Source organism: Hyla sarda, chromosome 8, assembly GCF_029499605.1.
Source record: "Hyla sarda isolate aHylSar1 chromosome 8, aHylSar1.hap1, whole genome shotgun sequence".
Classification (NCBI taxonomy): domain Eukaryota; kingdom Metazoa; phylum Chordata; class Amphibia; order Anura; family Hylidae; genus Hyla; species Hyla sarda.
Genome location: NC_079196.1, coordinates 228,610,895 through 228,637,031, shown reverse-complemented (window position 1 = coordinate 228,637,031; position 26,137 = coordinate 228,610,895). Strand labels below are relative to the sequence as shown.

At 44.4% G+C, this 26,137-nt stretch overlaps 1 protein-coding gene and 1 long non-coding RNA gene across 4 annotated transcripts in view; one reads left to right on the top strand and one right to left on the bottom strand.

Moving 5' to 3' along the window:
* The first annotated feature begins 7,483 nt into the window (after positions 1-7,483).
* Positions 7,484-26,137, top strand: part of LOC130283981 (up-regulator of cell proliferation-like) — a 50,973-nt gene continuing 32,319 nt past the window's right edge. The window contains exons 1-5 of one of the 3 annotated variants that reach the window (XM_056533828.1): positions 7,484-8,098; positions 10,968-11,052; positions 14,967-15,056; positions 15,848-15,976; positions 22,588-22,728. In XM_056533828.1, coding sequence (XP_056389803.1) covers positions 10,989-11,052; positions 14,967-15,056; positions 15,848-15,976; positions 22,588-22,728 — 424 coding nt within the window. In that variant the 5' untranslated portion in view covers positions 7,484-8,098; positions 10,968-10,988. The remainder of the gene's footprint in view (positions 8,099-10,967; positions 11,053-14,966; positions 15,057-15,847; positions 15,977-22,587; positions 22,729-26,137) is intronic. The other 2 variants (XM_056533831.1, XM_056533830.1) reach the window with 2 other exon arrangements.
* The window catches only part of LOC130283998 (uncharacterized), a 38,453-nt gene continuing 25,911 nt past the window's right edge, over positions 13,596-26,137 (bottom strand). The window contains exon 3 of the long non-coding RNA XR_008846897.1: positions 13,596-13,656. This is a non-coding gene — a long non-coding RNA (uncharacterized LOC130283998). The remainder of the gene's footprint in view (positions 13,657-26,137) is intronic.

Below are 26,137 nucleotides of genomic sequence, written 5' to 3'. Positions count from 1 at the left end.
TGAACTTTTGGTCCTCCCCAATTGCACCTCGGAGATTCTTCTTGGACTTCCCTGGCTTCAACTTCATTCCCCAACCCTGGATTGGTCCACTGGGGAGATCAAGAGTTGGGGGTCCTCTTGTTCCAAGAACTGTCTAAAACCGGTTCCCAATAACCCTTGCCGTAACCCTGTGGTTCCTCCAGTAACCGGTCTCCCCAAGGCCTATATGGACTTCGCGGATGTTTTCTGCAAAAAACAGGCTGAGACTCTACCTCCTCACAGGCCTTATGATTGCCCCATCGACCTCCTCCCGGGTACTACTCCACCCCGGGGCAGAATTTATCCTCTCTCTGCCCCAGAGACTCTTGCCATGTCCGAATACGTCCAGGAGAATCTAAAAAGGGGCTTTATCCGTAAATCCTCCTCTCCTGCCGGAGCCGGATTTTTCTTTGTCTCCAAAAAAGATGGCTCCCTACGTCCTTGCATTGACTACCGCGGTCTTAATAAAATCACGGTTAAGAACCGCTACCCCTTACCCCTCATCTCTGAACTCTTTGATCGCCTCCAAGGTGCCCACATCTTCACTAAATTGGACTTAAGAGGCGCCTATAACCTCATCCGCATCAGAGAGGGGGACGAGTGGAAAACGGCATTTAACACCAGAGATGGACACTTTGAGTATCTGGTCATGCCCTTTGGACTGTGCAATGCCCCTGCCGTCTTCCAAGACTTTGTCAATGAAATTTTTCGTGATCTATTATACTCCTGTGTTGTGGTATATCTGGACGATATCCTAATTTTTTCTGCCAATCTAGAGGAACACCGCCGGCATGTCCGTATGGTTCTTCAGAGACTTCGTGACAACCAACTCTATGCCAAAATTGAGAAATGTCTGTTTGAATGCCAATCTCTTCCTTTTCTAGGATATTTGGTCTCTGGCCAGGGACTACAGATGGATCCAGACAAACTCTCTGCCGTCTTAAATTGGCCACGCCCCTCCGGACTCCGTGCTATCCAACGCTTTTTGGGGTTCGCCAATTATTACAGGCAATTTATTCCACATTTTTCTACCATTGTGGCTCCTATCGTGGCTTTAACCAAGAAAAATGCTGATCCCAAGTCCTGGCCTCCTCAAGCAGAAGACTCCTTTAAACAACTCAAGTCTGCCTTTTCTTCGGCTCCCGTGCTCTCCAGACCTGACCCTTCCAAACCCTTCCTATTGGAGGTTGATGCCTCCTCAGTAGGAGCTGGAGCTGTTCTTCTACAAAAAAATCCTTCCGGGCATGCTGTCACTTGTGGTTTTTTCTCTAGGACCTTCTCTCCAGCGGAGAGGAACTACTCCATCGGGGATCGAGAGCTTCTAGCCATTAAATTAGCACTTGAGGAATGGAGGCATCTGCTGGAGGGATCAAGATTTCCTGTTATTATCTACACCGACCACAAGAACCTCTCCTACCTCCAGTCGGCCCAACGGCTGAATCCTCGCCAGGCCCGGTGGTCTCTGTTCTTTGCCCGATTTAATTTTGAGATTCACTTTCGTCCTGCCGATAAGAACATTAGAGCCGATGCTCTCTCTCGTTCCTCGGATGCCTCAGAAGTTGATCTCCCTCCGCAACACATCATTCCACCTGACTGCCTGATCTCCACTTCTCCTGCCTCCATCAGACAGACTCCTCCAGGAAAGACCTTTGTTTCTCCACGCCAACGCCTCGGAATCCTCAAATGGGGTCACTCCTCCCATCTCGCAGGTCATGCGGGCATCAAGAAATCTGTGCAACTCATCTCCCGCTTCTATTGGTGGCCGACTCTGGAGACGGATGTTGGGGACTTTGTGCGAGCCTGCACTATCTGTGCCCGGGATAAGACTCCTCGCCAGAAGCCCGCTGGTTTTCTTCATCCTCTGCCTGTCCCCGAACAGCCTTGGTCTCTGATTGGTATGGATTTTATTACTGATTTACCCCCTTCCCGTGGCAACACCGTTATTTGGGTGGTCGTTGATCGATTCTCCAAAATGGCACATTTCATTCCTCTTCCTGGTCTTCCTTCTGCGCCTCAGTTGGCTAAACAATTTTTTGTACACATTTTTCGTCTTCACGGGTTGCCTACGCAGATTGTCTCGGATAGAGGGGTCCAATTCGTGTCTAAATTCTGGAGAGCTCTCTGTAAACAACTCAAGATTAAATTAAATTTTTCCTCTGCATATCATCCCCAGTCCAATGGACAAGTAGAAAGAATTAACCAGATCCTGGGTGATTATTTGCGACATTTTGTTTCCTCCCGCCAGGATGACTGGGCAGATCTCCTTCCATGGGCCGAATTCTCGTATAACTTCAGGGTCTCTGAATCTTCCTCCAAATCCCCATTTTTCGTGGTGTACGGCCGTCACCCTCTTCCCCCCCCTCCCTACCCCCTTGCCCTCTGGTCTGCCCGCTGTGGATGAAATTTCTCGTGACCTTTCCATTATATGGAGAGAGACCCAAAATTCTCTCTTACAGGCTTCTTCACGCATGAAGAGGTTCGCGGATAAGAAAAGAAGAGCTCCCCCCGTTTTTTCCCCTGGAGACAAGGTATGGCTCTCCGCTAAATATGTCCGCTTCCGTGTCCCTAGCTACAAGTTGGGACCACGCTATCTTGGTCCTTTCAAAATTCTGTGTCAGATTAATCCTGTCTCTTATAAACTTCTTCTTCCTCCTTCTCTTCGTATCCCTAATGCCTTTCACGTCTCTCTTCTCAAACCACTCATCCTTAACCGTTTTTCTCCCAAATCTGTTCCTCCCACTCCTGTTTCCGGCTCCTCGGACGTCTTCTCGGTCAAGGAGATTTTGGCTGCCAAAAAGGTCAGAGGAAAAAATTTTTTTTTAGTAGACTGGGAGGGTTGTGGTCCTGAAGAGAGATCCTGGGAACCTGAGGACAACATCCTCGACAAAAGTCTGCTCCTCAGGTTCTCAGGCTCCAAGAAGAGGGGGAGACCCAAGGGGGGGGGTACTGTTACGCCGAGCGCTCCGGGTTCCCGCTCCTCCCCGGAGCGCTCGCTTCACCTCCTCCGCTGCAGCGCCCCGGTCACGTCCTCTGACCCGGGGCGCTGCGATCCTGCTGCTAGCCGGGATGCGATTCGCGATGCGGGTAGCGCCCGCTCGCGATGCGCACCCCGGCTCTCCTACCTGACTCGCTCCCCGTCTGTTCTGTCCCGGCGCGCGCGGCCCCGCTCCCTAGGGCGCGCGCGCGCCGGGTCTCTGCGATTTAAAGGGCCACTGCGCCGCTGATTGGCGCAGTGGTTCCAATTAGAGTTATCACCTGTGCACTCCCTATATTACCTCACTTCCCTTGCACTCCCTTGCCGGATCTTGTTGCCTTAGTGCCAGTGAAAGCGTTCCTTGTGTGTCCCTTGCCAGTGTTTCCAGACCTTCTGCCGTTGCCCCTGACTACGATCCTTGCTGCCTGCCCCGACCTTCTGCTACGTCCGACCTTGCTTCTGCCTACTCCCTTGTACCGCGCCTATCTTCAGCAGCCAGAGAGGTGAGCCGTTGCTAGTGGATACGACCTGGTCACTACCGCCGCAGCAAGACCATCCCGCTTTGCGGCGGGCTCTGGTGAAAACCAGTAGTGGCTTAGAACCGGTCCACTAGCACGGTCCACGCCAATCCCTCTCTGGCACAGAGGATCCACCTCCTGCCAGCCGGCATCGTGACAACTATAATACTGCCCCTATATACAAGAATATAACTACTATAATACTGCTCCTATATACAAGAATATATCTACTATAATACTGCCTCCTATATACAAGAATATAACTACTTTAATACTGCTCCTATATACAAGAATATATCTACTATAATACTGCCTCCTATATACAAGAATATAACTACTATAATACTGCCCCTATATACAAGAATATACCTACTATAATACTGCTCCTATATACAAGAATATAACTACTATAATACTGCTCCTATATACAAGAATATAACTACTATAATACTGCTCCTATATACAAGAATATAACTACTATAATACTGCTCCTATATACAAGAATATATCTACTATAATACTGCCTCCTATATACAAGAATATAACTACTATAATACTGCTCCTATATACAAGAATATATCTACTATAATACTGCCTCCTATATACAAGAATATAACTACTATAATACTGCCCCTATATACAAGAATATACCTACTATAATACTGCCCCTATATACAAGAATATAATTACTATAATACTGCCCCTATATACAAGAATATAACTACTATAATACTGCTCCTATATACAAGAATATATCTACTATAATACTGCCTCCTATATACAAGAATATAACTACTATAATACTGCTCCTATATACAAGAATATAACTACTATAATACTGCTCCTATATACAAGAATATAACTACTATAATACTGCTCCTATATACAAGAATATAACTACTATAATACTGCCTCCTATATACAAGAATATACCTACTATAATACTGCCTCCTATATACAAGAATATAACTACTATTATACTGCCTCCTATATACAAGAATATAACTACTATAATACTGCTCCTATATACAAGAATATAACTACTATAATACTGCTCCTATATACAAGAATATAACTACTATAATACTGCTCCTATATACAAGAATATAACTACTATAATACTGCTCCTATATACAAGAATATAACTACTATAATACTGCCTCCTATATACAAGAATATAACTACTATAATACTGTCCCCTATATACAAGAATATAACTACTATAATACTGCTCCTATATACAAGAATATAACTACTATAATACTGCCTCCTATATACAAGAATATAACTACTATAATACTGCTCCTATATACAAGAATATAACTACTATAATACTGCTCCTATATACAAGAATATAACTACTATAATACTGCTCCTATATACAAGAATATAACTACTATAATACTGCCTCCTATATACAAGAATATAACTACTATAATACTGCCCCTATATACAAGAATATACCTACTATAATACTGCTCCTATATACAAGAATATAACTACTATAATACTGCTCCTATATACAAGAATATAACTACTATAATACTGCCCCTATATACAAGAATATAATTACTATAATACTGCCCCTATATACAAGAATATAACTACTATAATACTGCTCCTATATACAAGAATATATCTACTATAATACTGCCTCCTATATACAAGAATATAACTACTATAATACTGCTCCTATATACAAGAATATAACTACTATAATACTGCTCCTATATACAAGAATATAACTACTATAATACTGCTCCTATATACAAGAATATAACTACTATAATACTGCCTCCTATATACAAGAATATACCTACTATAATACTGCCTCCTATATACAAGAATATAACTACTATTATACTGCCTCCTATATACAAGAATATAACTACTATAATACTGCTCCTATATACAAGAATATAACTACTATAATACTGCTCCTATATACAAGAATATAACTACTATAATACTGCTCCTATATACAAGAATATAACTACTATAATACTGCTCCTATATACAAGAATATAACTACTATAATACTGCCTCCTATATACAAGAATATAACTACTATAATACTGTCCCCTATATACAAGAATATAACTACTATAATACTGCTCCTATATACAAGAATATAACTACTATAATACTGCCTCCTATATACAAGAATATAACTACTATAATACTGCTCCTATATACAAGAATATAACTACTATAATACTGCTCCTATATACAAGAATATAACTACTATAATACTGCTCCTATATACAAGAATATAACTACTATAATACTGACCCTATATATAAGAATATAACTACTATAATACTGCTTCTATATACAAGAATATAACTACTATAATACTGCCCCTATATACAAGAATATAACTACTATAATACTGCTCCTATATACAAGAATATAACTACTATAATACTGCCCCTATATACAAGAATATACCTACTATAATACTGCCCCTATATACAAGAATATAATTACTATAATACTGCCCCTATATACAAGAATATAACTACTATAATACTGCTCCTATATACAAGAATATATCTACTATAATACTGCCTCCTATATACAAGAATATAACTACTTTAATACTGCTCCTATATACAAGAATATATCTACTATAATACTGCCTCCTATATACAAGAATATAACTACTATAATACTGCCCCTATATACAAGAATATACCTACTATAATACTGCTCCTATATACAAGAATATAACTACTATAATACTGCTCCTATATACAAGAATATAACTACTATAATACTGCTCCTATATACAAGAATATAACTACTATAATACTGCTCCTATATACAAGAATATATCTACTATAATACTGCCTCCTATATACAAGAATATAACTACTATAATACTGCTCCTATATACAAGAATATATCTACTATAATACTGCCTCCTATATACAAGAATATAACTACTATAATACTGCCCCTATATACAAGAATATACCTACTATAATACTGCCCCTATATACAAGAATATAATTACTATAATACTGCCCCTATATACAAGAATATAACTACTATAATACTGCTCCTATATACAAGAATATATCTACTATAATACTGCCTCCTATATACAAGAATATAACTACTATAATACTGCTCCTATATACAAGAATATAACTACTATAATACTGCTCCTATATACAAGAATATAACTACTATAATACTGCTCCTATATACAAGAATATAACTACTATAATACTGCCTCCTATATACAAGAATATACCTACTATAATACTGCCTCCTATATACAAGAATATAACTACTATTATACTGCCTCCTATATACAAGAATATAACTACTATAATACTGCTCCTATATACAAGAATATAACTACTATAATACTGCTCCTATATACAAGAATATAACTACTATAATACTGCTCCTATATACAAGAATATAACTACTATAATACTGCTCCTATATACAAGAATATAACTACTATAATACTGCCCCTATATACAAGAATATAACCACTATAATAATGCTCCTATATACAAGAATATAACTACTATAATACTGCCCCTATATACAAGAATATAACCACTATAATACTGCTCCTATATACAAGAATATAACTACTATAATACTGCTCCTATATACAAGAATATAACTACTATAATACTGCTCCTATATACAAGAATATAACTACTATAATACTGCTCCTATATACAGGAATATAACTACTATAATACTGCTCCTATATACAAGAATATAACTACTATAATACTGCTCCTGTGTTCATAGATAGATGACATCTGTGATAGGATATTGTTTCGAGCTGTTTGTTGGTTGACACCTTTTATATTATTATTTCCTTCTTTGTAGGATCAGTATAATGTACATGTGATCCTCTCTTTGATGGTTACATTGGGCTGGATCCTGTAGTCATTGTGTTCTATTATTCCTCCGCAGGGCGGGTGAATGTCCTGGAATGTTATCTTGGGTTAATCATTAAGCTTTAGTCTCATCAGCTGCCGGAGCTCAGAGGGAGGAGCAAGGACATAATGAAAGTGAAACCTGTTCAGAAGTGAAAGTAACTACTAGTCATGGAGAATCTGACGGAGAGAAACACAGTGTGAACTAGATGACAGCCCCCCAGGATTCACAGAGGCCAGAGCTGGCACCATTTACATACACCTGGACTGGAACCACCGACACACAACACCACCGGGAAGACATAAAAGACAACAGAACCGGAACCGCCAACAGACAACAGGGCACGAAGAACCATCCACCGACAATAGAACCAGAACCACCAACAGACAACAGGGCCAGAACCACCAACAGGAACAGGGCCAGAAGAACCACCCACAGACAAAAGAACCAGAACCACCCACAGACAACAGGTCCAGAGCCACTCACAGGACTAGGACCATCTACAGACAATAAGGCCAGAGGAAACTCTTAAAGACAACAGAACCGGAACCACCCACAGACAATAGGGCCAGGACCATCTGCAGACAATAGTGCCAAAGGAACCACTTACATACAACAGAACAGAAACTACCCACAGACAACAGGGCCAGAAGAACCATCCGGAGACAAAAAGGTCAGAATAACCCACAGACAATAGGGCGAGAGGAACCACTCAAAGACAACAGGGCCAGAACCACCTACAGACAACAGGGTCGGAGCCACTCAGAGACACCAGGGCATAAAGCACCCACAGACGACAGGGTCTGAACAATCCACAGAGACCAGGGCCGACATCACTCACAGAGACCAGGGCCGGTACCATTCAGAGACAGGCCTGGCACCATTTACAAAGACCAGAGCCAGCACCACTCACAGAGACCAGGCCCGGCACCATTTACAAAGACCAGAGCCGACACCACTCACAGAGACCAGGCCCGGCACCACTCACAGAGACCAGAGCCGACACCACTCACAGAGACCAGAGCCGACACCACTCACAGAGACCAGGCCCGGCACCACTCACAGAGACCAGAGCCGACACCACTCACAGAGACCAGAGCCGACACCACTCACAGAGACCAGAGCCGGCACCACTCACAGAGGCCAGAGCCGACACCACTCACAGAGGCCAGAGCCGACACCACTCACAGAGACCAGAGCCAGCACCACTCACAGAGACCAGGGCCGACACCACTCACAGAGACCAGGGCCGGCACCACTCACAGAGATCAGAGCCAGCACCACTCACAGAAACCAGGGCCGACACCACTCACAGAGACCAGAGCCAGCACCACTCACAGAGACCAGAGCCGACACCACTCACAGAGACCAGGGCCGGCACCACTCACAGAGATCAGAGCCAGCACCACTCACAGAAACCAGGGCCGACACCACTCACAGAGACCAGAGCCAGCACCACTCACAGAGACCAGAGCCGACACCACTCACAGAGACCAGAGCCGACACCACTCACAGAGACCAGGGCCAGCACCACTCACAGAGACCAGGGCCGGCACCACTCACAGAGACCAGGCCTGGTACCATTTACATAGACCAGGGCCAGCACCACTGACAGAAATCAGGCCGGGTACCATTTACAGTGACCAGTGCTGGTATCATTTACAGAGACCAGGGCCAGCACCACTCACAGAGACCAGAGCCGACACCACTCACAGAGACCAGTGCTGCTACCATTTACAGAGACCAGGGCCAGCATCACTCACAGAGACCAGGCCCGGCACCACTCACAGAGACCAGAGCCCACACCACTCACAGAGACTAGAGCCGACACCACTCACAGAGACCAGAGCCGGCACCACTCACAGAGACCAGAGCCAGCACCACTCACAGAGACCAGGGCCGACACCACTCACAGAGACCAGGGCCGACACCACTCACAGAGACCAGGGCCGACACCACTCACAGAGACCAGGGCCGACACCACTCACAGAGACCAGGGCCGGCACCACTCACAGAGATCAGAGCCAGCACCACTCACAGAAACCAGAGCCGACACCACTCACAGAGACCAGAGCCGACACCACTCACAGAGACCAGAGCCGACACCACTCACAGAGACCAGAGCCAGCACCACTCACAGAGACCAGAGCCAGCACCACTCACAGAGACCAGAGCCGGCACCACTCACAGAGACCAGAGCCGACACCACTCACAGAGACCAGAGCCAGCACCACTCACAGAAACCAGAGCCGACACCACTCACAGAGACCAGAGCCGACACCACTCACAGAGACCAGAGCCGACACCACTCACAGAGACCAGGGCCGGCACCACTCACAGAGATCAGAGCCAGCACCACTCACAGAAACCAGGGCCGACACCACTCACAGAGACCAGAGCCAGCACCACTCACAGAGTCCAGAGCCGACACCACTCACAGAGACCAGAGCCAGCACCACTCACAGAGACCAGAGCCGACACCACTCACAGAGACCAGAGCCGACACCACTCACAGAGACCAGGGCCAACATCACTCACAGAGACCAGGGCCGACATCACTCACAGAGACCAGTGCTGGTACCATTTACAGAGACCAGAGCCGACACCACTCACAGAGACCAGAGCCAGCACCACTCACAGAGACCAGAGCCGACACCACTCACAGAGACCAGAGCCGACACCACTCACAGAGACCAGAGCAGGCACCACTCACAGAGACCAGAGCCGACACCACTCACAGAGACCAGGGCCGACACCACTCACAGAGACCAGAGCCGACACCACTCACAGAGACCAGAGCCGACACCACTCACAGAGACCAGAGCCGACACCACTCACAGAGACCAGAGCCGACACCACTCACAGAGACCAGGGCCGGCACCACTCACAGAGACCAGAGCCGACACCACTCACAGAGACCAGAGCCGACACCACTCACAGAGACCAGAGCCAGCACCACTCACAGAGACCAGAGCCGACACCACTCACAGAGACCAGAGCCGACACCACTCACAGAGACCAGGGTGGGCCCCACTCACAGAGACCAGAGCCAGCACCACTCACAGAGACCAGAGCCGACACCACTCACAGAGACCAGGGTGGGCACCATTCTCAGTGATTAGTCCTATATTGTACAGCCAGACTGAGGTGACATTTGACCAGCTTCTAATCTCCCCCCCACAGAGGTTCCTGGACAATAATAAATGTTGAGTGGATCCCTGACCAGGTTCTGTCCCCTGTTATTATTTTTGGGAGTTGTAGATATGGAGTCACCTCTGTGTGACAGGAGACTTGTGTCCTCCAGTGATGATACAGAGGTGGACACTGCAGATATGTTGGACCATGGGGAAAAAACATCAACTATTAAGAGATAATCCATGAATATGGAGCTCTACATACCCCCAAAGCTTCCATACATGGGGGGTCCAAATCACAAGAAGTGACCCCAATACATTCCCCTAGATGTAAGGACAGAGGTGATAATAATGGTGGAGTAAAGAAAATAATAATAATAATAATCTCTATATCTCTTCTCTTTGTAGCTTTGTTTCTACAATTCAAAGATGAGAAAATTCAGCCTGTGCCTCCTCATTGTCCTGTGTATTGTGCCCAACGTCTCCACTCAAGGTGAATCAGCTCTACTGTCATATACTCATATCTATCTATATCTATCTCTATCTATCTATATCTATATCTATCTGTATATCTATCTCATATCTATCTATATCTATCTATCTATATCTATCTATCTCATATCTATCTATCTCATATCTATCTATATCTATCTATCTATATCTATCTATATATCTATCTCATATCTATCTATCTCTATCTATCTCATATCTATCTATATCTATCTATATATCTATCTCATATCTATCTATCTCTATCTATCTCATATCTATCTATATCTATCTATCTATCTATCTATCTATATCTATCTGTATATCTATCTCATATCTATCTATTTCATATCTATCTCATATCTATCTCATATCTATCTATCTCATATCTATCTATCTATTTCATATCTATCTCATATCTATCTATCTCATATCTATCTCATATCTATCTATCTATCTATTTCATATCTATCTCATATCTATCTATCTCATATCTATCTCATATCTATCTATCTCATATATATATATCTATCTCATATCTATCTATCTCATATCTATCTCATATCTATCTATCTCATATCTATCTCATATCTATCTATCTATCTCATATCTATATATCTATCTCATATCTATCTATCTCATATCTATCTATCTCATATCTATCTATCTCATATCTATTGTCACGATGCCGGCTGGCAGGTAGTGGATCCTCTGTGCCAGAGAGGGATTGGCGTGGACCGTGCTAGTGGATCGGTTCTAAGTCACTACTGGTTTTCACCAGAGCCCGCCGCAAAGCGGGATGGTCTTGCTGCGGCGGTAGTAACCAGGTCGTATCCACCAGCAACGGCTCAACCTCTCTGACTGCTGAAGATAGGCGCGGTACAAGGGAGTAGACAGAAGCAAGGTCGGACGTAGCAGAAGGTCGGGGCAGGCAGCAAGGATCGTAGTCAGGGGCAACGGCAGGAGGTCTGGAACACAGGCTAGGAACACACAAGGAAACGCTTTCACTGGCACAAGGGCAACAAGATCCGGCGAGGGAGTGAAGGGGAAGTGAGGTATAAATAGGGAGTGCACAGGTGAACACACTGATTGGAACCACTGCGCCAATCAGCGGCGCAGTGGCCCTTTAAATCGCAGAGACCCGGCGCGCGCGCGCCCTAGGGAGCGGGGCCGCGCGCGCCGGGACAGGACAGACGGAGAGCGAGTCAGGTACGGGAGCCGGGATGCGCATCGCGAGCGGGCGCTACCCGCATCGCGAATCGCATCCCGGCTGGAGACGGTATCGCAGCGCACCGGGTCAGTGGAGCTGCCCGGAGCGCTGCGGTAGCGAGAGAGAAGCGAGCGCTCCGGGGAGGAGCGGGGACCCGGAGCGCTCGGCGTAACATCTATCTATTTCATATTTATCTATCTCATATCTATCTATCTATCTCATATCTATCTATCTCATATCTATCTATCTCATATCTATCTATCTCATATCTATCTATCTATCTCATATCTATCTATCTCATATCTATCTATCTCATATCTATCTATCTCATATTTATCTATCTCATATTTATCTATCTCATATATATCTATCTATCTATCTTATATCTCTCTATCTCATATCTATCTATCTATCTTATATCTCTCTATCTCATATCTATCTCATATCTATCTATCTATCTCATATCTATCATCTATCTATCTATCTCATATCTATCTATCTCATATCTATCTCATATCTATCTATCCATCTCATATCTATCTATCTCATATCTATCTATCTATCTCATATCTATCTATCTATCTCATACCTCTCTATCTCATATCTATCTATCTCATATCTATCTATCTCATATCTATCTATCTATCTATCTATCTATCTCATATCTATCTCTCTCATATCTATCTCATATCTATCTATCTATCTATCTATCTCATATCTATCTCATATCTATCTATCTCATATCTATCTCATATCTATCTATCTATCTATCTATCTCATATCTATCTCATATCTATCTATCTATCTCATATCTATCTATCTCATATCTATCTCATATATATCTATCTCATATCTATCTATCTATCTATATCATATCTATCTCATATCTATCTATCTATCTATCTATCTATCTATCTATCTTGACAAGGGGTTGTGGCTTCACAGTGAATGGATGTGGCGTAACATATATCACACTAAGAAAAAAATATTTGTATATTTTTAAACAAAACTTCAAGTTGTTATAATGGATACAAATAAAAAAATGTTGCAGTATCTTGTAATAACCTTTTCTTATTGGACTAACAGAATTTTGTAAATTTGCTTTGGACTTTATAAAGGGAGGATCCCGAAAGCTTCTCTGCGAAATTCTGTTAGTCCAATAAAAAAGGTCATTACAAGATACTACAACATTTTATGATCTGCATCACTGGACTCATACGGCTGCTCAAATTTACTACAGTTGTTATAATAATTAGACAAGTCTAAAACTGAAGCTATACGTCTAGAAGCGTCCATACATTTACAAGACCTGTCATCAGTCACAGTCTCTACACCTCAGCTCTCACTTCAGTTCCTTTTCATCACAGACACAATAGGAGTCTCAGCTTAGTGTTACACCTAGTGGTTAAAATGAAAACTGCAAGATGTCAGGATTACTTTATAATTTCGATAGGAAAACAGAAAATAAAAAAATACAATTTTTTTTTTTTAAATATGCTTAACATAAAAACTTTATTGGTTGTTTCTGATGACACATTCTGTTAATGTTTCTAAACTTTATATCATATTTTATTTCCGGGGCAGGACTGATCCTGTTGACTGAGGCTCCCGGGGACACGTCTTCTGCTCATAATCAGTATTGGGGATAAATTAGCCAGGATTTGTAGCATTAGGGCAGGTTCACACAGGGCGCAACCACAGTGTATAACACGCTGCGTATTGGCCGAAGACTGTCACAGAGGGACTGCAGATCAAGCGCTGCAGCCGGGAGCTCGCTCGGCAGGCCTCTGTGACTGCCGTCAACCAATCCACAGCGGGAAACACGCTGCGGTTGCGGCCCATGTGAACCTTTCCTTTCCTATTGGAATGCTGGGAAAAAGAAAAACTTAAAAAAAACAGTCATTTTGTGAGTTGTGAAAATGCCGCAATTTATCCACAAACCATGACTACTCCAAGAGCCCCAGCCATAAGGTCGAAGGGGTCATCTAGAACTTTCCATCATCTAGGATACAGATAAGTAGGACATTGGCAGAGATAGGAGTGTCCCATATCCGTACATCTAGAATCTTCACTCTGACCCATGTGTTACGGCTGAGGTGAAGTGGATCCAATGAACCTGTGTGGATGACGCGGGCCGTACCAGGGAGCGGAGTCTAAGGTGCTGCTGGTTTTCACCAGAGCCTGCCACAAAGCGGGATGGACTTGCTGCGGCAGGCGGCACCCAGGTCGCTACCCCTGATACGACTTGTCCTCACAGGCTGCCGAAGTGTAACGTGGCACAAGAAGGATGAGACAGGCGGAAGGTCAGGGCTGGCGGCACTGTAGCAAGGTCAGGTCACGTAACAAGAGGTCAGAAGGCAGGCGGCACAGGAGCAAGGTCGGGAAACTTGGCAAAGGTCAGATACACGGAAAGGCAAGACACAAATGAAAGCTTTCTCTAAGGCAATGATAGCACAAAGATCCGGCAAGGCAATAGAGAAAGTGCCGGCACTTATAACATTACTAATTAGCAAGAACTAATTAAGGGCATACTGGCCCTTTAAATTTCTGAGAGCTGGCGTGCACGCGGCCTAGGAAGCGACCACACGTGCGCCAGCATACAGAGGAAGCAGGAGCGAGGCAGGATGAGTTACGGGCCGGTAGATGGAACAGCATGTCTGGCCGCAGCACAACCCCTAACACCATGTTCTTCTATGTTCTACCACCAGGACCTACACACAGTAATGATCGGATCCGGTGGTTCCTTCTGCTCAGTCCATTGCTGGTCCTTCTGCTCACTGTGATCTTCTGGGCACTAGGTAAGAGCTCAATGGTTCAGTCGTAGCCTCAACATCTATTACATTGTCTAGATTATTGTGGTTTTTTCCTTTTCATTATGTAATGGTTCACCCAACAATTAAAGGGGTACTCCGCCCCTAGACATCTTATCCCCTATCCAAAGGATAGGGGATAAAATGTCAGATCCCAGGGGTCCCGCCGCTGGGGACCCCGGGATCTACCATGCAGCACCCACCTTTAGCGGCTTCCGGAACCGTCCATCTCGACCACGAGGACGGAGCATAGTGACATCATGGCTCTGCCCCCGTGTGAGGTCACGCTCCGCCTCCTCAATGCAAGTCTATTGGACTTGTGACAGCTGTCATGCCCCCTCCCATAGGCTTGCATTGAGGGGGCGGAGTCATTACATCACTATGCTCCGTCCTCGTGATCACCAGTAATCAGACCTGGAGCGAACATGCTTTGGGGACTGATTCTAAAGGGGTGCGGCGTGGAAGATCACGGGGTCCCCAGCATCGGGACCCCCGCGATCAGGCATCTTATCCTCTATCCTTTGGAGTACCCCTTTAAGGTCCCTTTCACACTATAAATTCATCTGTTTTAAAGACCCGTTATAATGTTCCATTTTCAAAACCCTTAAAATCGTGTCTTTAAAAGGGATGAATTTATAGTGTGAAAGGGGCCTAAGACTAAGTACATGCAGTGAGTACACTAAACCCCACCATATAGTGCTCTTATCCGACCGCACCCGCTGTGCACAGGTAGAAATTATTTTATCTATTAAGGGATTCTCTGTCATGTCTTTTCTCAGGTAAAAATGTTCTACGGAAACCAAGGCAAGATGTCCAAAAAATTGTCCTCCCTGCCCCTAATGCAGAGTATGTATCCATTCACATGCAACTAGGACATGGCGGTTCCTGTGGAGTCCCCCAAAAAGAAGGTGAGACTGATATATGTATTACTGCAGGATACTATACATCTACAAGGTACAGGTCTCCCACCTCCATAAAACCATCAACATAGATTTTTGGGAACCTTTTTATTAAATGCAGATTTGCATTTTTATACAAGGAATTCTTTGCCTCCCCACTTATCAATAGATCCGAAAAACACAATTGTGATTATTTGCTATTGTGTTTCCACCTTTTTTATTTTTTTTTATGCATTTGGTGGCTAAATTTTGGCACATGTTTCGTGCACCAGATTTTGCACCCCCTAAAAATCTGATGAATACGGCCAACTCTCCACTTTTCTTGAAAACCCTTCCAAAATGGGATGTGTCTACTTGGGGAAAGGGGTGTGTCCCTGAAAAAAGGGGTGTGTCCCTGAAAAAAGGGCGTGAACCTGAAAAAAGTGTTATGTCTCCAACATATTTACTAAGGTATTCACAGAAAATGTGGTGGATTTGATAAGAGAAGGGGTACGATATTGCACAATAACCCTGCAATCAGTATATGTGGCCCATCTTATTTAAATGTATTTGTACACTTATTTAGTCTTGCACCATATGAAGATGCACCCATCATAAGCGCACAGTTTTAGCAAAACCTAGGGTTCTTCAGAGCGAACAGTTCCAAACATCTAGTCCTTTATAGATCCAAAGGTCCTACGTGTTTCTTCCGCCATTATTCATCAGGGACCTGTTGGTAACATTCTATTGCCATGACAGTGTTGTATTGTAGTTGCGGCTTTGATGGTGGCCGTCATCCTGTGATTATTAACAGTGTATGGAGCGGCCTCTGGACTCATTCCGTACCCAGCGGGACCATTGGTGGTTCAGTGGAATGGATGTAAACATTATGGGGGAGATTTTTCAAAACCTGTGGAGAGGCAAAAGTGCCCAGTTGCCCATAGCAACCAATCAGCTCCCTTCTTTCATTTTCACAGGCCTTGTTAAAGCGATCTGATTGGTTGCTATGGGCAACTGGGCAACTTTGCCTCTCCACAGGTTTTGATAAATCTCCCCCCATCTGATCTGTTAAAATACAGTATAACATTAAAGGAGATATGTGGCAGAAAAAAACCCTGATCCCAGCGGTTTAACCCCCCACGATCTCCCGTACAGGGCTCTGGCTCGGCCCCAGCTCTGCTCCTCTACTGCGTGTATCATACCCGGCACAAAACACGCCCCCTCCATTCATCTCTATGGTAGAGGCGGAGACACACGAACATTGAGATGAATGGAGGGGGCGGGTTTTGACCAGCTTCCGTTACGGACACGATACGCGCAATAGAGGAGCAGAGCTGGGGCCGAGCCAGAGCCCTGTACGGGAGATCGCGGGGGGTCCCCTCACGATCTGCTGAATATCTACTTTTAAGAAACTGCACATTGAATGGCATTAAAAAATAATAATAATAACAATAATCACAAAAGTAATACATTTTTTAAATTTATTTTAGTTTTTTTTAAAGCCAGAAATTTTTTTTTTTTTTTTTTTTGGTCACATCACATACCACAAAAATATGAATGAGAAGAGATGAAAAGATCAAATCACTGCCAAAAAGAGACCAATAAAAACTACACATGCAAATAACAGGCCCCCTATACAACTTTGTGGACAGGAAAGTAAATTAAAAGTTATAGGGGTCTGAAAATGGCAAATAACTAAATAAATAACAAAAAATAAATAAATAAATAAATAAATAGATAACAAAATAAACTAATAAAATAAATAAATACATACATTAAATAAATAAATAAATAAATAAATAACAAAATAAATGAATAACAAAATAAATAACAAAATAAATGAGTAACTACAATAAATAAATAAATAGATAACAAAATAAACAAATAAAATAAATAAATACATACATTAAATAAATAAATAACAAAATAAATGAATAACAAAATAAATAAATAAATAAAAAATAAAAACATATTAAAAGCAATAAATAAATTATATATATATATATATATATATATATATATATGTATATATATATACATATATCTTTAGTAGTAAAACGTAAAATAAAGCAGACAAGTTGAATATCGTTGGAATATTACTGTACTCTTTTTTTTTTTAAATCAACTGGTGCCAGAAAGTTAAACAGATTTGTAAATTACTTCTATTAAAAAATCTTAATCCTTCCTGTACTTATTATCTACTGAATACTACAGCTGAAATTCTTTTCTTTTTGGAACACAGTGCTCTCTGCTGACATCATGAGCACAGTGCTCTCTGCTGACATCTCTGTCCATTTTATGAACTGTTCAGAACAGCATATGTTTGCTATGGGGATTTCCTTTTACTCTGGACAGTTCTTAAAATGGACAGAGATGTCAGCAGAGAGCACTGTGCTCATGATGTCAGCAGAGAGCTCTGTGTTTCAAACGGAAAAGAATTTCCACTGTAGAGAATTTACAAATCTGTTTAACTTTCTGGCACCAGTTGATTTAAAAAAAAAAAACGTTTTTCACCGGAGTACCCCTTTAAGTAGTTGATGACTCTCTTTATACATTTTTTAGATTTCTTTAGAATTCTTAGATAGGTTGAATATTTGATTTAGAATTCTCAGGATCTGCTGTCCCTGGGACAAGATCAACAGGAGTCATTTCTAGGACTGTTGGGTCCCCAGCAGATGGAACCGTCCAATATTTCCACCTGTCAGAGGTCACTGATCTCATAGATGAAGATGTTCTAGATCATTTATGTGACTGGGAGAAGGTCATCGATAATGTCCTACAGACCGGGCATCGAAGGTTCCTTTTTTTAAATAATTTTTGTCATAAGACAAGATGCGGTAAAGGGACATTGTTGTACATTACTGGGGAATACTGTAGACGCAGTTTATTTGTTTAGAAAATGAAGAACTAGAAGAAATACAAAGCACTAATCAGGAGGAAAGTCGTCATTCCTCGCCGGTGGGTCCTGTGAGGGTCTCAGAGAAATCACATCTGAAGAGGGAAAGAAGCTCCAGTGAGACATCTTCTAGAAGAAACACTCAGACGGATCCCTCCAAGGAACAGCACAGGATAAAAGCGGCGCACAAGACTTCAAAGGTAAAGTGATTTATTTACCCGGCATGCAACGCGTTTCGCTGGACAACCAGCTTCATCAGGCTCCTGATGAAGCTGGTTGTCCAGCGAAACGCGTTGCATGCCGGGTAAATAAATCACTTTACCTTTGAAGTCTTGTGCGCCGCTTTTATCCTGTGCTGTTCCTTGGAGGGATCCGTCTTAGTGTTTCACCTGTGTTGCCAGGAGCGGCTGCCGATCTTCGCCCGTTGAGGGTTATCCCATGTTTACACCATAGTTGTACTTGGCTGTAGTACAATTATATTCGGTGAGCATTTTTGCTTTTTTCATCTCCTTTTTACATTACGTTATCACACTAGGAGCGCTTCTCCTTGTCTATATCTTCTAGAAGACACTCAGATGTAGGTCAGTGGTCTCAAACTGTGGCCCTCCAGATTTTGCAAAACTTCAACTCCCAGCATGCCCGGACAGCCAACGGCTGTCCGGGCATGCTGGGAGTTGAAGTTTTGCAACATTTGAAGGGCTATAGTTTGAGACCACTGATGTTGAGTCCACACTCTACGTTGGGGACGTCTATCGGGGTAGAGATGACCCCATCACCTTTGCTTCTCGAAAGTTAAATGGTGCTGGTTTCTACTTTCCACTGAAAAAACCCCCCAAAAAAACAAATAGTCCCTAAATGGTGTTGTCCCAGCATGGATGGTGCATCCCTACCAAACATACATAAGGTCATTGAGCATTGGTGGTTGTTCTTCGAAGGTATGGAATAATGGTGGCCATACATTATCAATAACTGTCTGCCAAACAATTCTCTCCCAACCTCCCGAATGTTCATGTTTTGTCCTTGGGAGGGAGTTAAAGGGGTACTCTCCCCCTAGACATTTTATTCCCTTTCCAAAGGATAGGGGATAAGATGTCTAATTGCAGGGGTCTGACCGATGGGACCCCCTGCGATCTCCAGTGCGGCACCGCTGCATTCTGAATGCGGAGGCCTGGCCGGAAAAAAAACCTGATCCCAGCGGTTTGAGCCCCCGTGATCTCCTGTACAGGGCCCTGGCTCGACCCCAGCTCTGCTCCTCTATTGCGTGTATCGTACCCGGCACAAAACACGCCCCTTCCATTCATCTCTATGGTAGAGGTGGAGACACACAAACATTGTGTCTCCTCCTCTCACATAGAGATGAATGGAGGGGGCGTGTTTTGTGCCGGGTACGATACACGCATTAGAGGAGCAGAGCTGGGGGTCGAGCCAGGGCCCTGTACAGGAGATCGCGGGGTTCCCATCGGTCAGACCCCTCACGATTAGATAGGAGCCCCTACTACCCTGCAGGTAGAATTTTTTTTCTGCTGAATATCTCCTTTTACGAAACTGCACAGTGAATGGCATGAAATTAATTAGTAAATAAATAATAATAGTAATGAAAAAAAAAAGGGGTACTCTGCCCCTAGACATTTTATTCCCTTTCCGAAGGATAGGGGATAAGATGTCTGATTGCGGGGGTCTGACCATTGGGACCCCATGCGATCTCGGGTGTGGCACCGCTGCATTCTGAATGCGGAAGCTTGGAGCTTTCAGTTTGTGATAGCACACCACACCCCCTTCATTCATTTCTATGAGAGGGGGCGTGACGGCTAGTACATAGCCATCACGACTCCTCCCATAGATATGAATGGAGGGAGCGTGAAGGGTGTGGCCGCCCGGCATCTGGCATGGAGCTGAGCTCGCTCCGTGCATCGGATGACTGGGGTGCCGCGCTGGAGATCGTGGACCCCTGCAATCAGACATGGTATCCCCTATTCTTTGGATAGGGGATAAGATGTTTAGGGGCAGAGTACCCATTTAAAATCCAACATGCCGGACCCTCCCCTCCACCGATATTGGAGAGTTGGGATGCCGCCATACACCTTAGATAGTCTAAGTATAAAATGTATGGGCACCTTAAAGGGGAACTACTCTGCTCAGCGTTTGGAACAAACTGTTCCAAACGCTGGAGCCAGCGCCGGGAGCTTGTGACGTCATAATTTTGCCCCCTCATGACATCAAAACCCGCCCCCTCAATGCAAGTCTATGTGAGGGGGCGTGACAGCCATCACGCCCCGTCCCATACACTTTCATTGAGGGGGCGGGGCATGACGTCACAAGGGGGCAGGGCTATGCCGTCACGAGCTCCCGGCGCCGACTCCAGCGTTCGTAACAGTTTGTTCCAAAGGCTGAGCAGCAGAGTACCCCTTTAATTTGAGAATAGTGCCCGTCATGTCCACAACTAGACCAACCACATGCCTATTTTCCACCCGTGGAAGTAGTGAATCGGCTTAGCTTTTGAGTTTCTCTGACTCTCTGAATAATATTAAAGGGGGTGACTGTGGTGGCCCAGAACAGCTGCCCCAGCTGAAGGCCTGTATTACTGTGTTTTCTATGTTACACATGGGTCTTTCTAGATGTTTGTGTAATGTCATCCATACGATGAGCTATACAGGATGCAGAAGGTTGACCATTGCACATTGCACTGCATTTTCATGTAAAGCAAATAGAGTTGGTCTGCTAGCCAATGAGTCCAAAAACCTGTCCTATCTCTACCCACCTAGCCTGGGAAAAGAGGTGGAGGTTGATCTTTTGTAGAGTTCACAGCTGGGTGCACATGTTAATTACTCGGCTCCTGTCACGTTCCTCTAGGTATAGCCAAGTAAGTCAGGCTGCAGTTAGGCCCCATCACATTGTTGGGCTATGGGGGCAGTAGATTTAGGATACTGTAAAAAAAAAAAAGAATCTGAGACATACAGTAGCATACTTAATTCTTTTGAGAATAAGGGTAAGTCCTTCAACACCGCTCATCAGACCTTGGCATCCATGATATGTGATGTTCTTTATAATTGCTCTCATATAAAGCTCAATCACATACTGGATAATTCTGGTGTTTTTCGTTACTGTTGGTCAATATGACTCTCCTGGTAAGACACCATTTGAGTAAAGTGTAAACCTCACAATCATCTTCAGGTACATTGGTATAATGTCTGTTTGACCTGAAGGGTTTAACTTTCTTGAGCTTTGGTTTGGTTGCTATGGCCACACCCTAGCTACCTGGGCTGGTCAGCTGACCGTACTGAGATCGCACCTGTGTATCTAGCTGGCTTTTTAAACATGCAGTGTTCTTCTAGACCTTACCAGTGAAAGAACTTAGTTTGAGTAACCAGCATTGTATGTTCTCTGTAATTTGGATATTGATCTTGGCTTGAGTTTTGACCTTTCTTCTGCTCTTATGTATTGGCACTTCACTATCTCCAGTTGCTGGCCTGGCTATTCTGACCACAATTTCTGTGGGCTGTTCTTCAACTCCGACTGTTTTGTATTTTATTATTTTGACTCTGTCTGTCCCAAAAGGACCGTCCTTGTGGTTGTGGACCCGTTGTTTAGGATGGGTATGCAGGTAGGGAGGGGCAGTGGCTGTGGGCAAGAGTAGGGCTTCACTCTATCACCGCCCAACGTGTCAGTTGGGTTGGGGGTCAGTGTAAACCAGTGTAAAGTTCACCATTGTGGAAATGTTGTATGATGTTCTCACGTTAATTTACAGAAACAAATCTAGAATTACGAGATGAGAGAATTTGTCCAAGAGGAGAAAATACAAGAAGTCCTGATGATCATCAGTACCCATCTCCAGAGAGCGGAAGAACAATAGACTTAGAAGATGTCACAGTCAGGGGAGAACATACAGGTAGGACCTCACCATCACTTCTGCTATCTCTCTATCATCCTTAGGAAACATGGAAACCTTTACTTCATTTTCCATCATTGAAATTGTGACAATATCTCGGAACTTCTTAATTTGGGTTTTAAAATATTTATTTAATATTATTTATATAAGGTCTTTTTACACAGGTTGATTATTGGGAAAATTAGTGTTCGTAGGAAACCTGATAATTTGAGGAATGAGAAAACTCTAGATCTCTGGCTGATTGCATTGTTTCAGCCGCAAATCCCCCTGTGTAAACAGGTGATGTGCGGCCAACAATGATGACATAAAGGGTCCCATAACTCATCAAGCCTTATCTGCAACTGTCTGACAGGGCCCTTAGTCTGTGATAGTCAGTAATATTCCTGATGGATTAATGTTATTTCTGTTATAAGCAGTGATGGATCAATCATTTCTTATTCACAGAAAATGAATCAACTCCAGTGAAAAAAGACGAAATATCACAGGAAGGTGAAGACCAATGTTGTCCAATTGTCAAACATTACAGTAACTTGTCCAGTAAAACTTTCCTTCCAATTATTTTAGGACAATGTATTAGATGTTAAGGCTTAATGTGTACTTGTCAATAAGAAAACATTTTGACATGTCCCGAGAGCTCAGATACTGACCAATCACAAGAATGCTCTTCTCTCCCCGCTCTGTGTCTATGAGACCAGGACATGTCCTCTCCCCGCTCTGTGTCTATAAGATCAGGACATGTCCTCTCCCCACTCTGTGGCTATAAGATCAGGACATGTCCTCTCCCCGCTCTGTGTCTATGAGACCAGGACATGTCCTCTCCCCGCTCTGTGTCTATAAGACCAGGACATGTCCTCTCCCCGCTCTGTGTCTATAAGACCAGGACATGTCCCCTCCATGTTCTGTGTCTATAAGATCAGGACATGTCCTCTCCCCGCTCTGTGTCTATGAGACCAGGACATGTCCCCTCCATGTTCTGTGTCTATAAGATCAGGACATGTCCTCCCCCCGCTCTGTGTCTATAAGACCAGGACATGTCCTCTCCTCGCTCTGTGTCTATGAGACCAGGACATGTCCTCTCCCCGCTCTGTGTCTATAAGACCAGGACATGTCCTCTCCTCGCTCTGTGTCTATAAGACCAGGACATGTCCCCTCCTTGTTCTGTGTCTATGAGACCAGGACATGTCCTCTCCTCGCTCTGTGTCTATAAGACCAGGACATGTCCTCTCCCCGCTCTGTGTCTATAAGATCAGGACATGTCCTCTCCCCACTCTGTGTCTATAAGACCAGGACATGTCCTCTCCCCGCTCTGTGTCTATGAGACCAGGACATGTCCCCTCCATGTTCTGTGTCTATGAGACCAGGACATGTCCTCTCCTCGCTCTGTGTCTATAAGACCAGGACATGTCCTCTCCCCACTCTGTGTCTATGAGACCAGGACATTTCATCTCCTTGTTCTGTGTCTATAAGACCAGGACATGTCCTCTCCTCGCTCTGTGTCTATGATACCAGGACATGTCCTCCCCCCACTCTGTGTCCATGAGACCAGGACATGTCCTCTCCTTGCTCTGTGTCTATGAGACCAGGACATGTCCTCTCCTCGCTCTGTGTCTATAAGACCAGGACATGTCCCCTCCTTGTTCTGTGTCTATGAGACCAGGACATGTCCTCTCCTCGCTCTGTGTCTATAAGACCAGGACATGTCCTCTCCCCGCTCTGTGTCTATAAGATCAGGACATGTCCTCTCCCCGCTCTGTGTCTATAAGACCAGGACATGTCCTCTCCCCGCTCTGTGTCTATGAGACCAGGACATGTCCCCTCCATGTTCTGTGTCTATGAGACCAGGACATGTCCTCTCCTCGCTCTGTGTCTATAAGACCAGGACATGTCCCCTCCTTGTTCTGTGTCTATGAGACCAGGACATTTCCTCTCCCCGCTCTGTGTCTATAAGACCAGGACATGTCCTCTCCTTGCTCTGTGTCTATGAGACCAGGACATGTCCTCTCCTCGCTCTGTGTCTATGAGACCAGGACATGTCCCCTCCTTGTTCTGTGTCTATAAGACCAGGACATGTCCTCTCCCCGCTCTGTGTCTATAAGACCAGGACATGTCCTCTCCTTGCTCTGTGTCTATGAGACCAGGACATGTCCTCTCCTTGTTCTGTGTCTATAAGACCAGGACATGTCCTCTCCCCGCTCTGTGTCTGAGACCAGGACATGTCCCCTCCATGTTCTGTGTCTATAAGACCAGGACATGTCCTCTCCCTGCTCTGTGTCTATGATACCAGGACATATCCTCTCCCTGCTCTGTGTCTATGATACCAGGACATGTCCTATTCTCGCTCTGTGTCTATGAGACCAGGACATGTCCTCTCCGCTCTGTGTCTATGAGACCAGGACATGTCCTCTCCCTGCTCTGTGTCTATGAGACCAGGACATGTCCTCTACCCGCTCTGTGTCTTTGAGACCAGGGCATGTCCTCTCCCCACTCTGTGTCTATGAGACCAGGACATTCCATCTCCTTGTTCTGTGTCTATAAGACCAGGACATGTCCTCTCCTCGCTCTGTGTCCATGAGACCAGGACATGTCCTCTCCTTGCTCTGTGTCTATGAGACCAGGACATGTCCTCTCCCTGCTCTGTGTCTATGAGACCAGGACATGTCCTCTCCCCGCTCTGTGTCCATCAGACCAGGACATGTCCTCTCCCCACTCTGTGTCCATGAGACCAGGACATTTCCTCTCCTCGCTCTGTGTCTATGAGACCAGGACATGTCCTCTCCCTGCTCTGTGTCTATGAGACCAGGACATGTCCTCTCCCCACTGTGTCTATAAGACCTGGACATGTCCCCTCCCCTCTCTGTATCTATGATACCAGGACATGTCCCCTCCCCGCTCTGTGTCTATGAGACCAGGACATGTCCTCTCCCCACTGTGTCTATGAGACCAGGACATGTCCTCTCCCCACTGTGTCTATGAGACCAGGACATTTCCTCTCCACTCTGTGTCTATGAGACCAGGACATGTCCTCTCCCCGCTCTGTGTCTATGAGACCAGGACATGTCCTCTCCCCGCTCTGTGTCCATGAGACCAGGACATGTCCTCTCCCCGCTCTGTGTCTATGAGACCAGGACATGTCCTCTCCCCACTGTGTCTATGAGACCAGGACATTTCCTCTCTCCTCTCTGTGTCTATGAGACCAGGACATGTCCTCTCCCCGCTCTGTGTCTATGAGACCAGGACATGTCCTCTCCCCGCTCTGTGTCCATGAGACCAGGACATGTCCTCTCCTCGCTCTGTGTCTATGAGACCAGGACATTTTCTTTCCTCGCTCTGTGTCTATGAGACCAGGACATGTCCTCTCCCCGCTCTGTGTCTATGAGACCAGGACATGTCCTCTCCTCGCTCTGTGTCT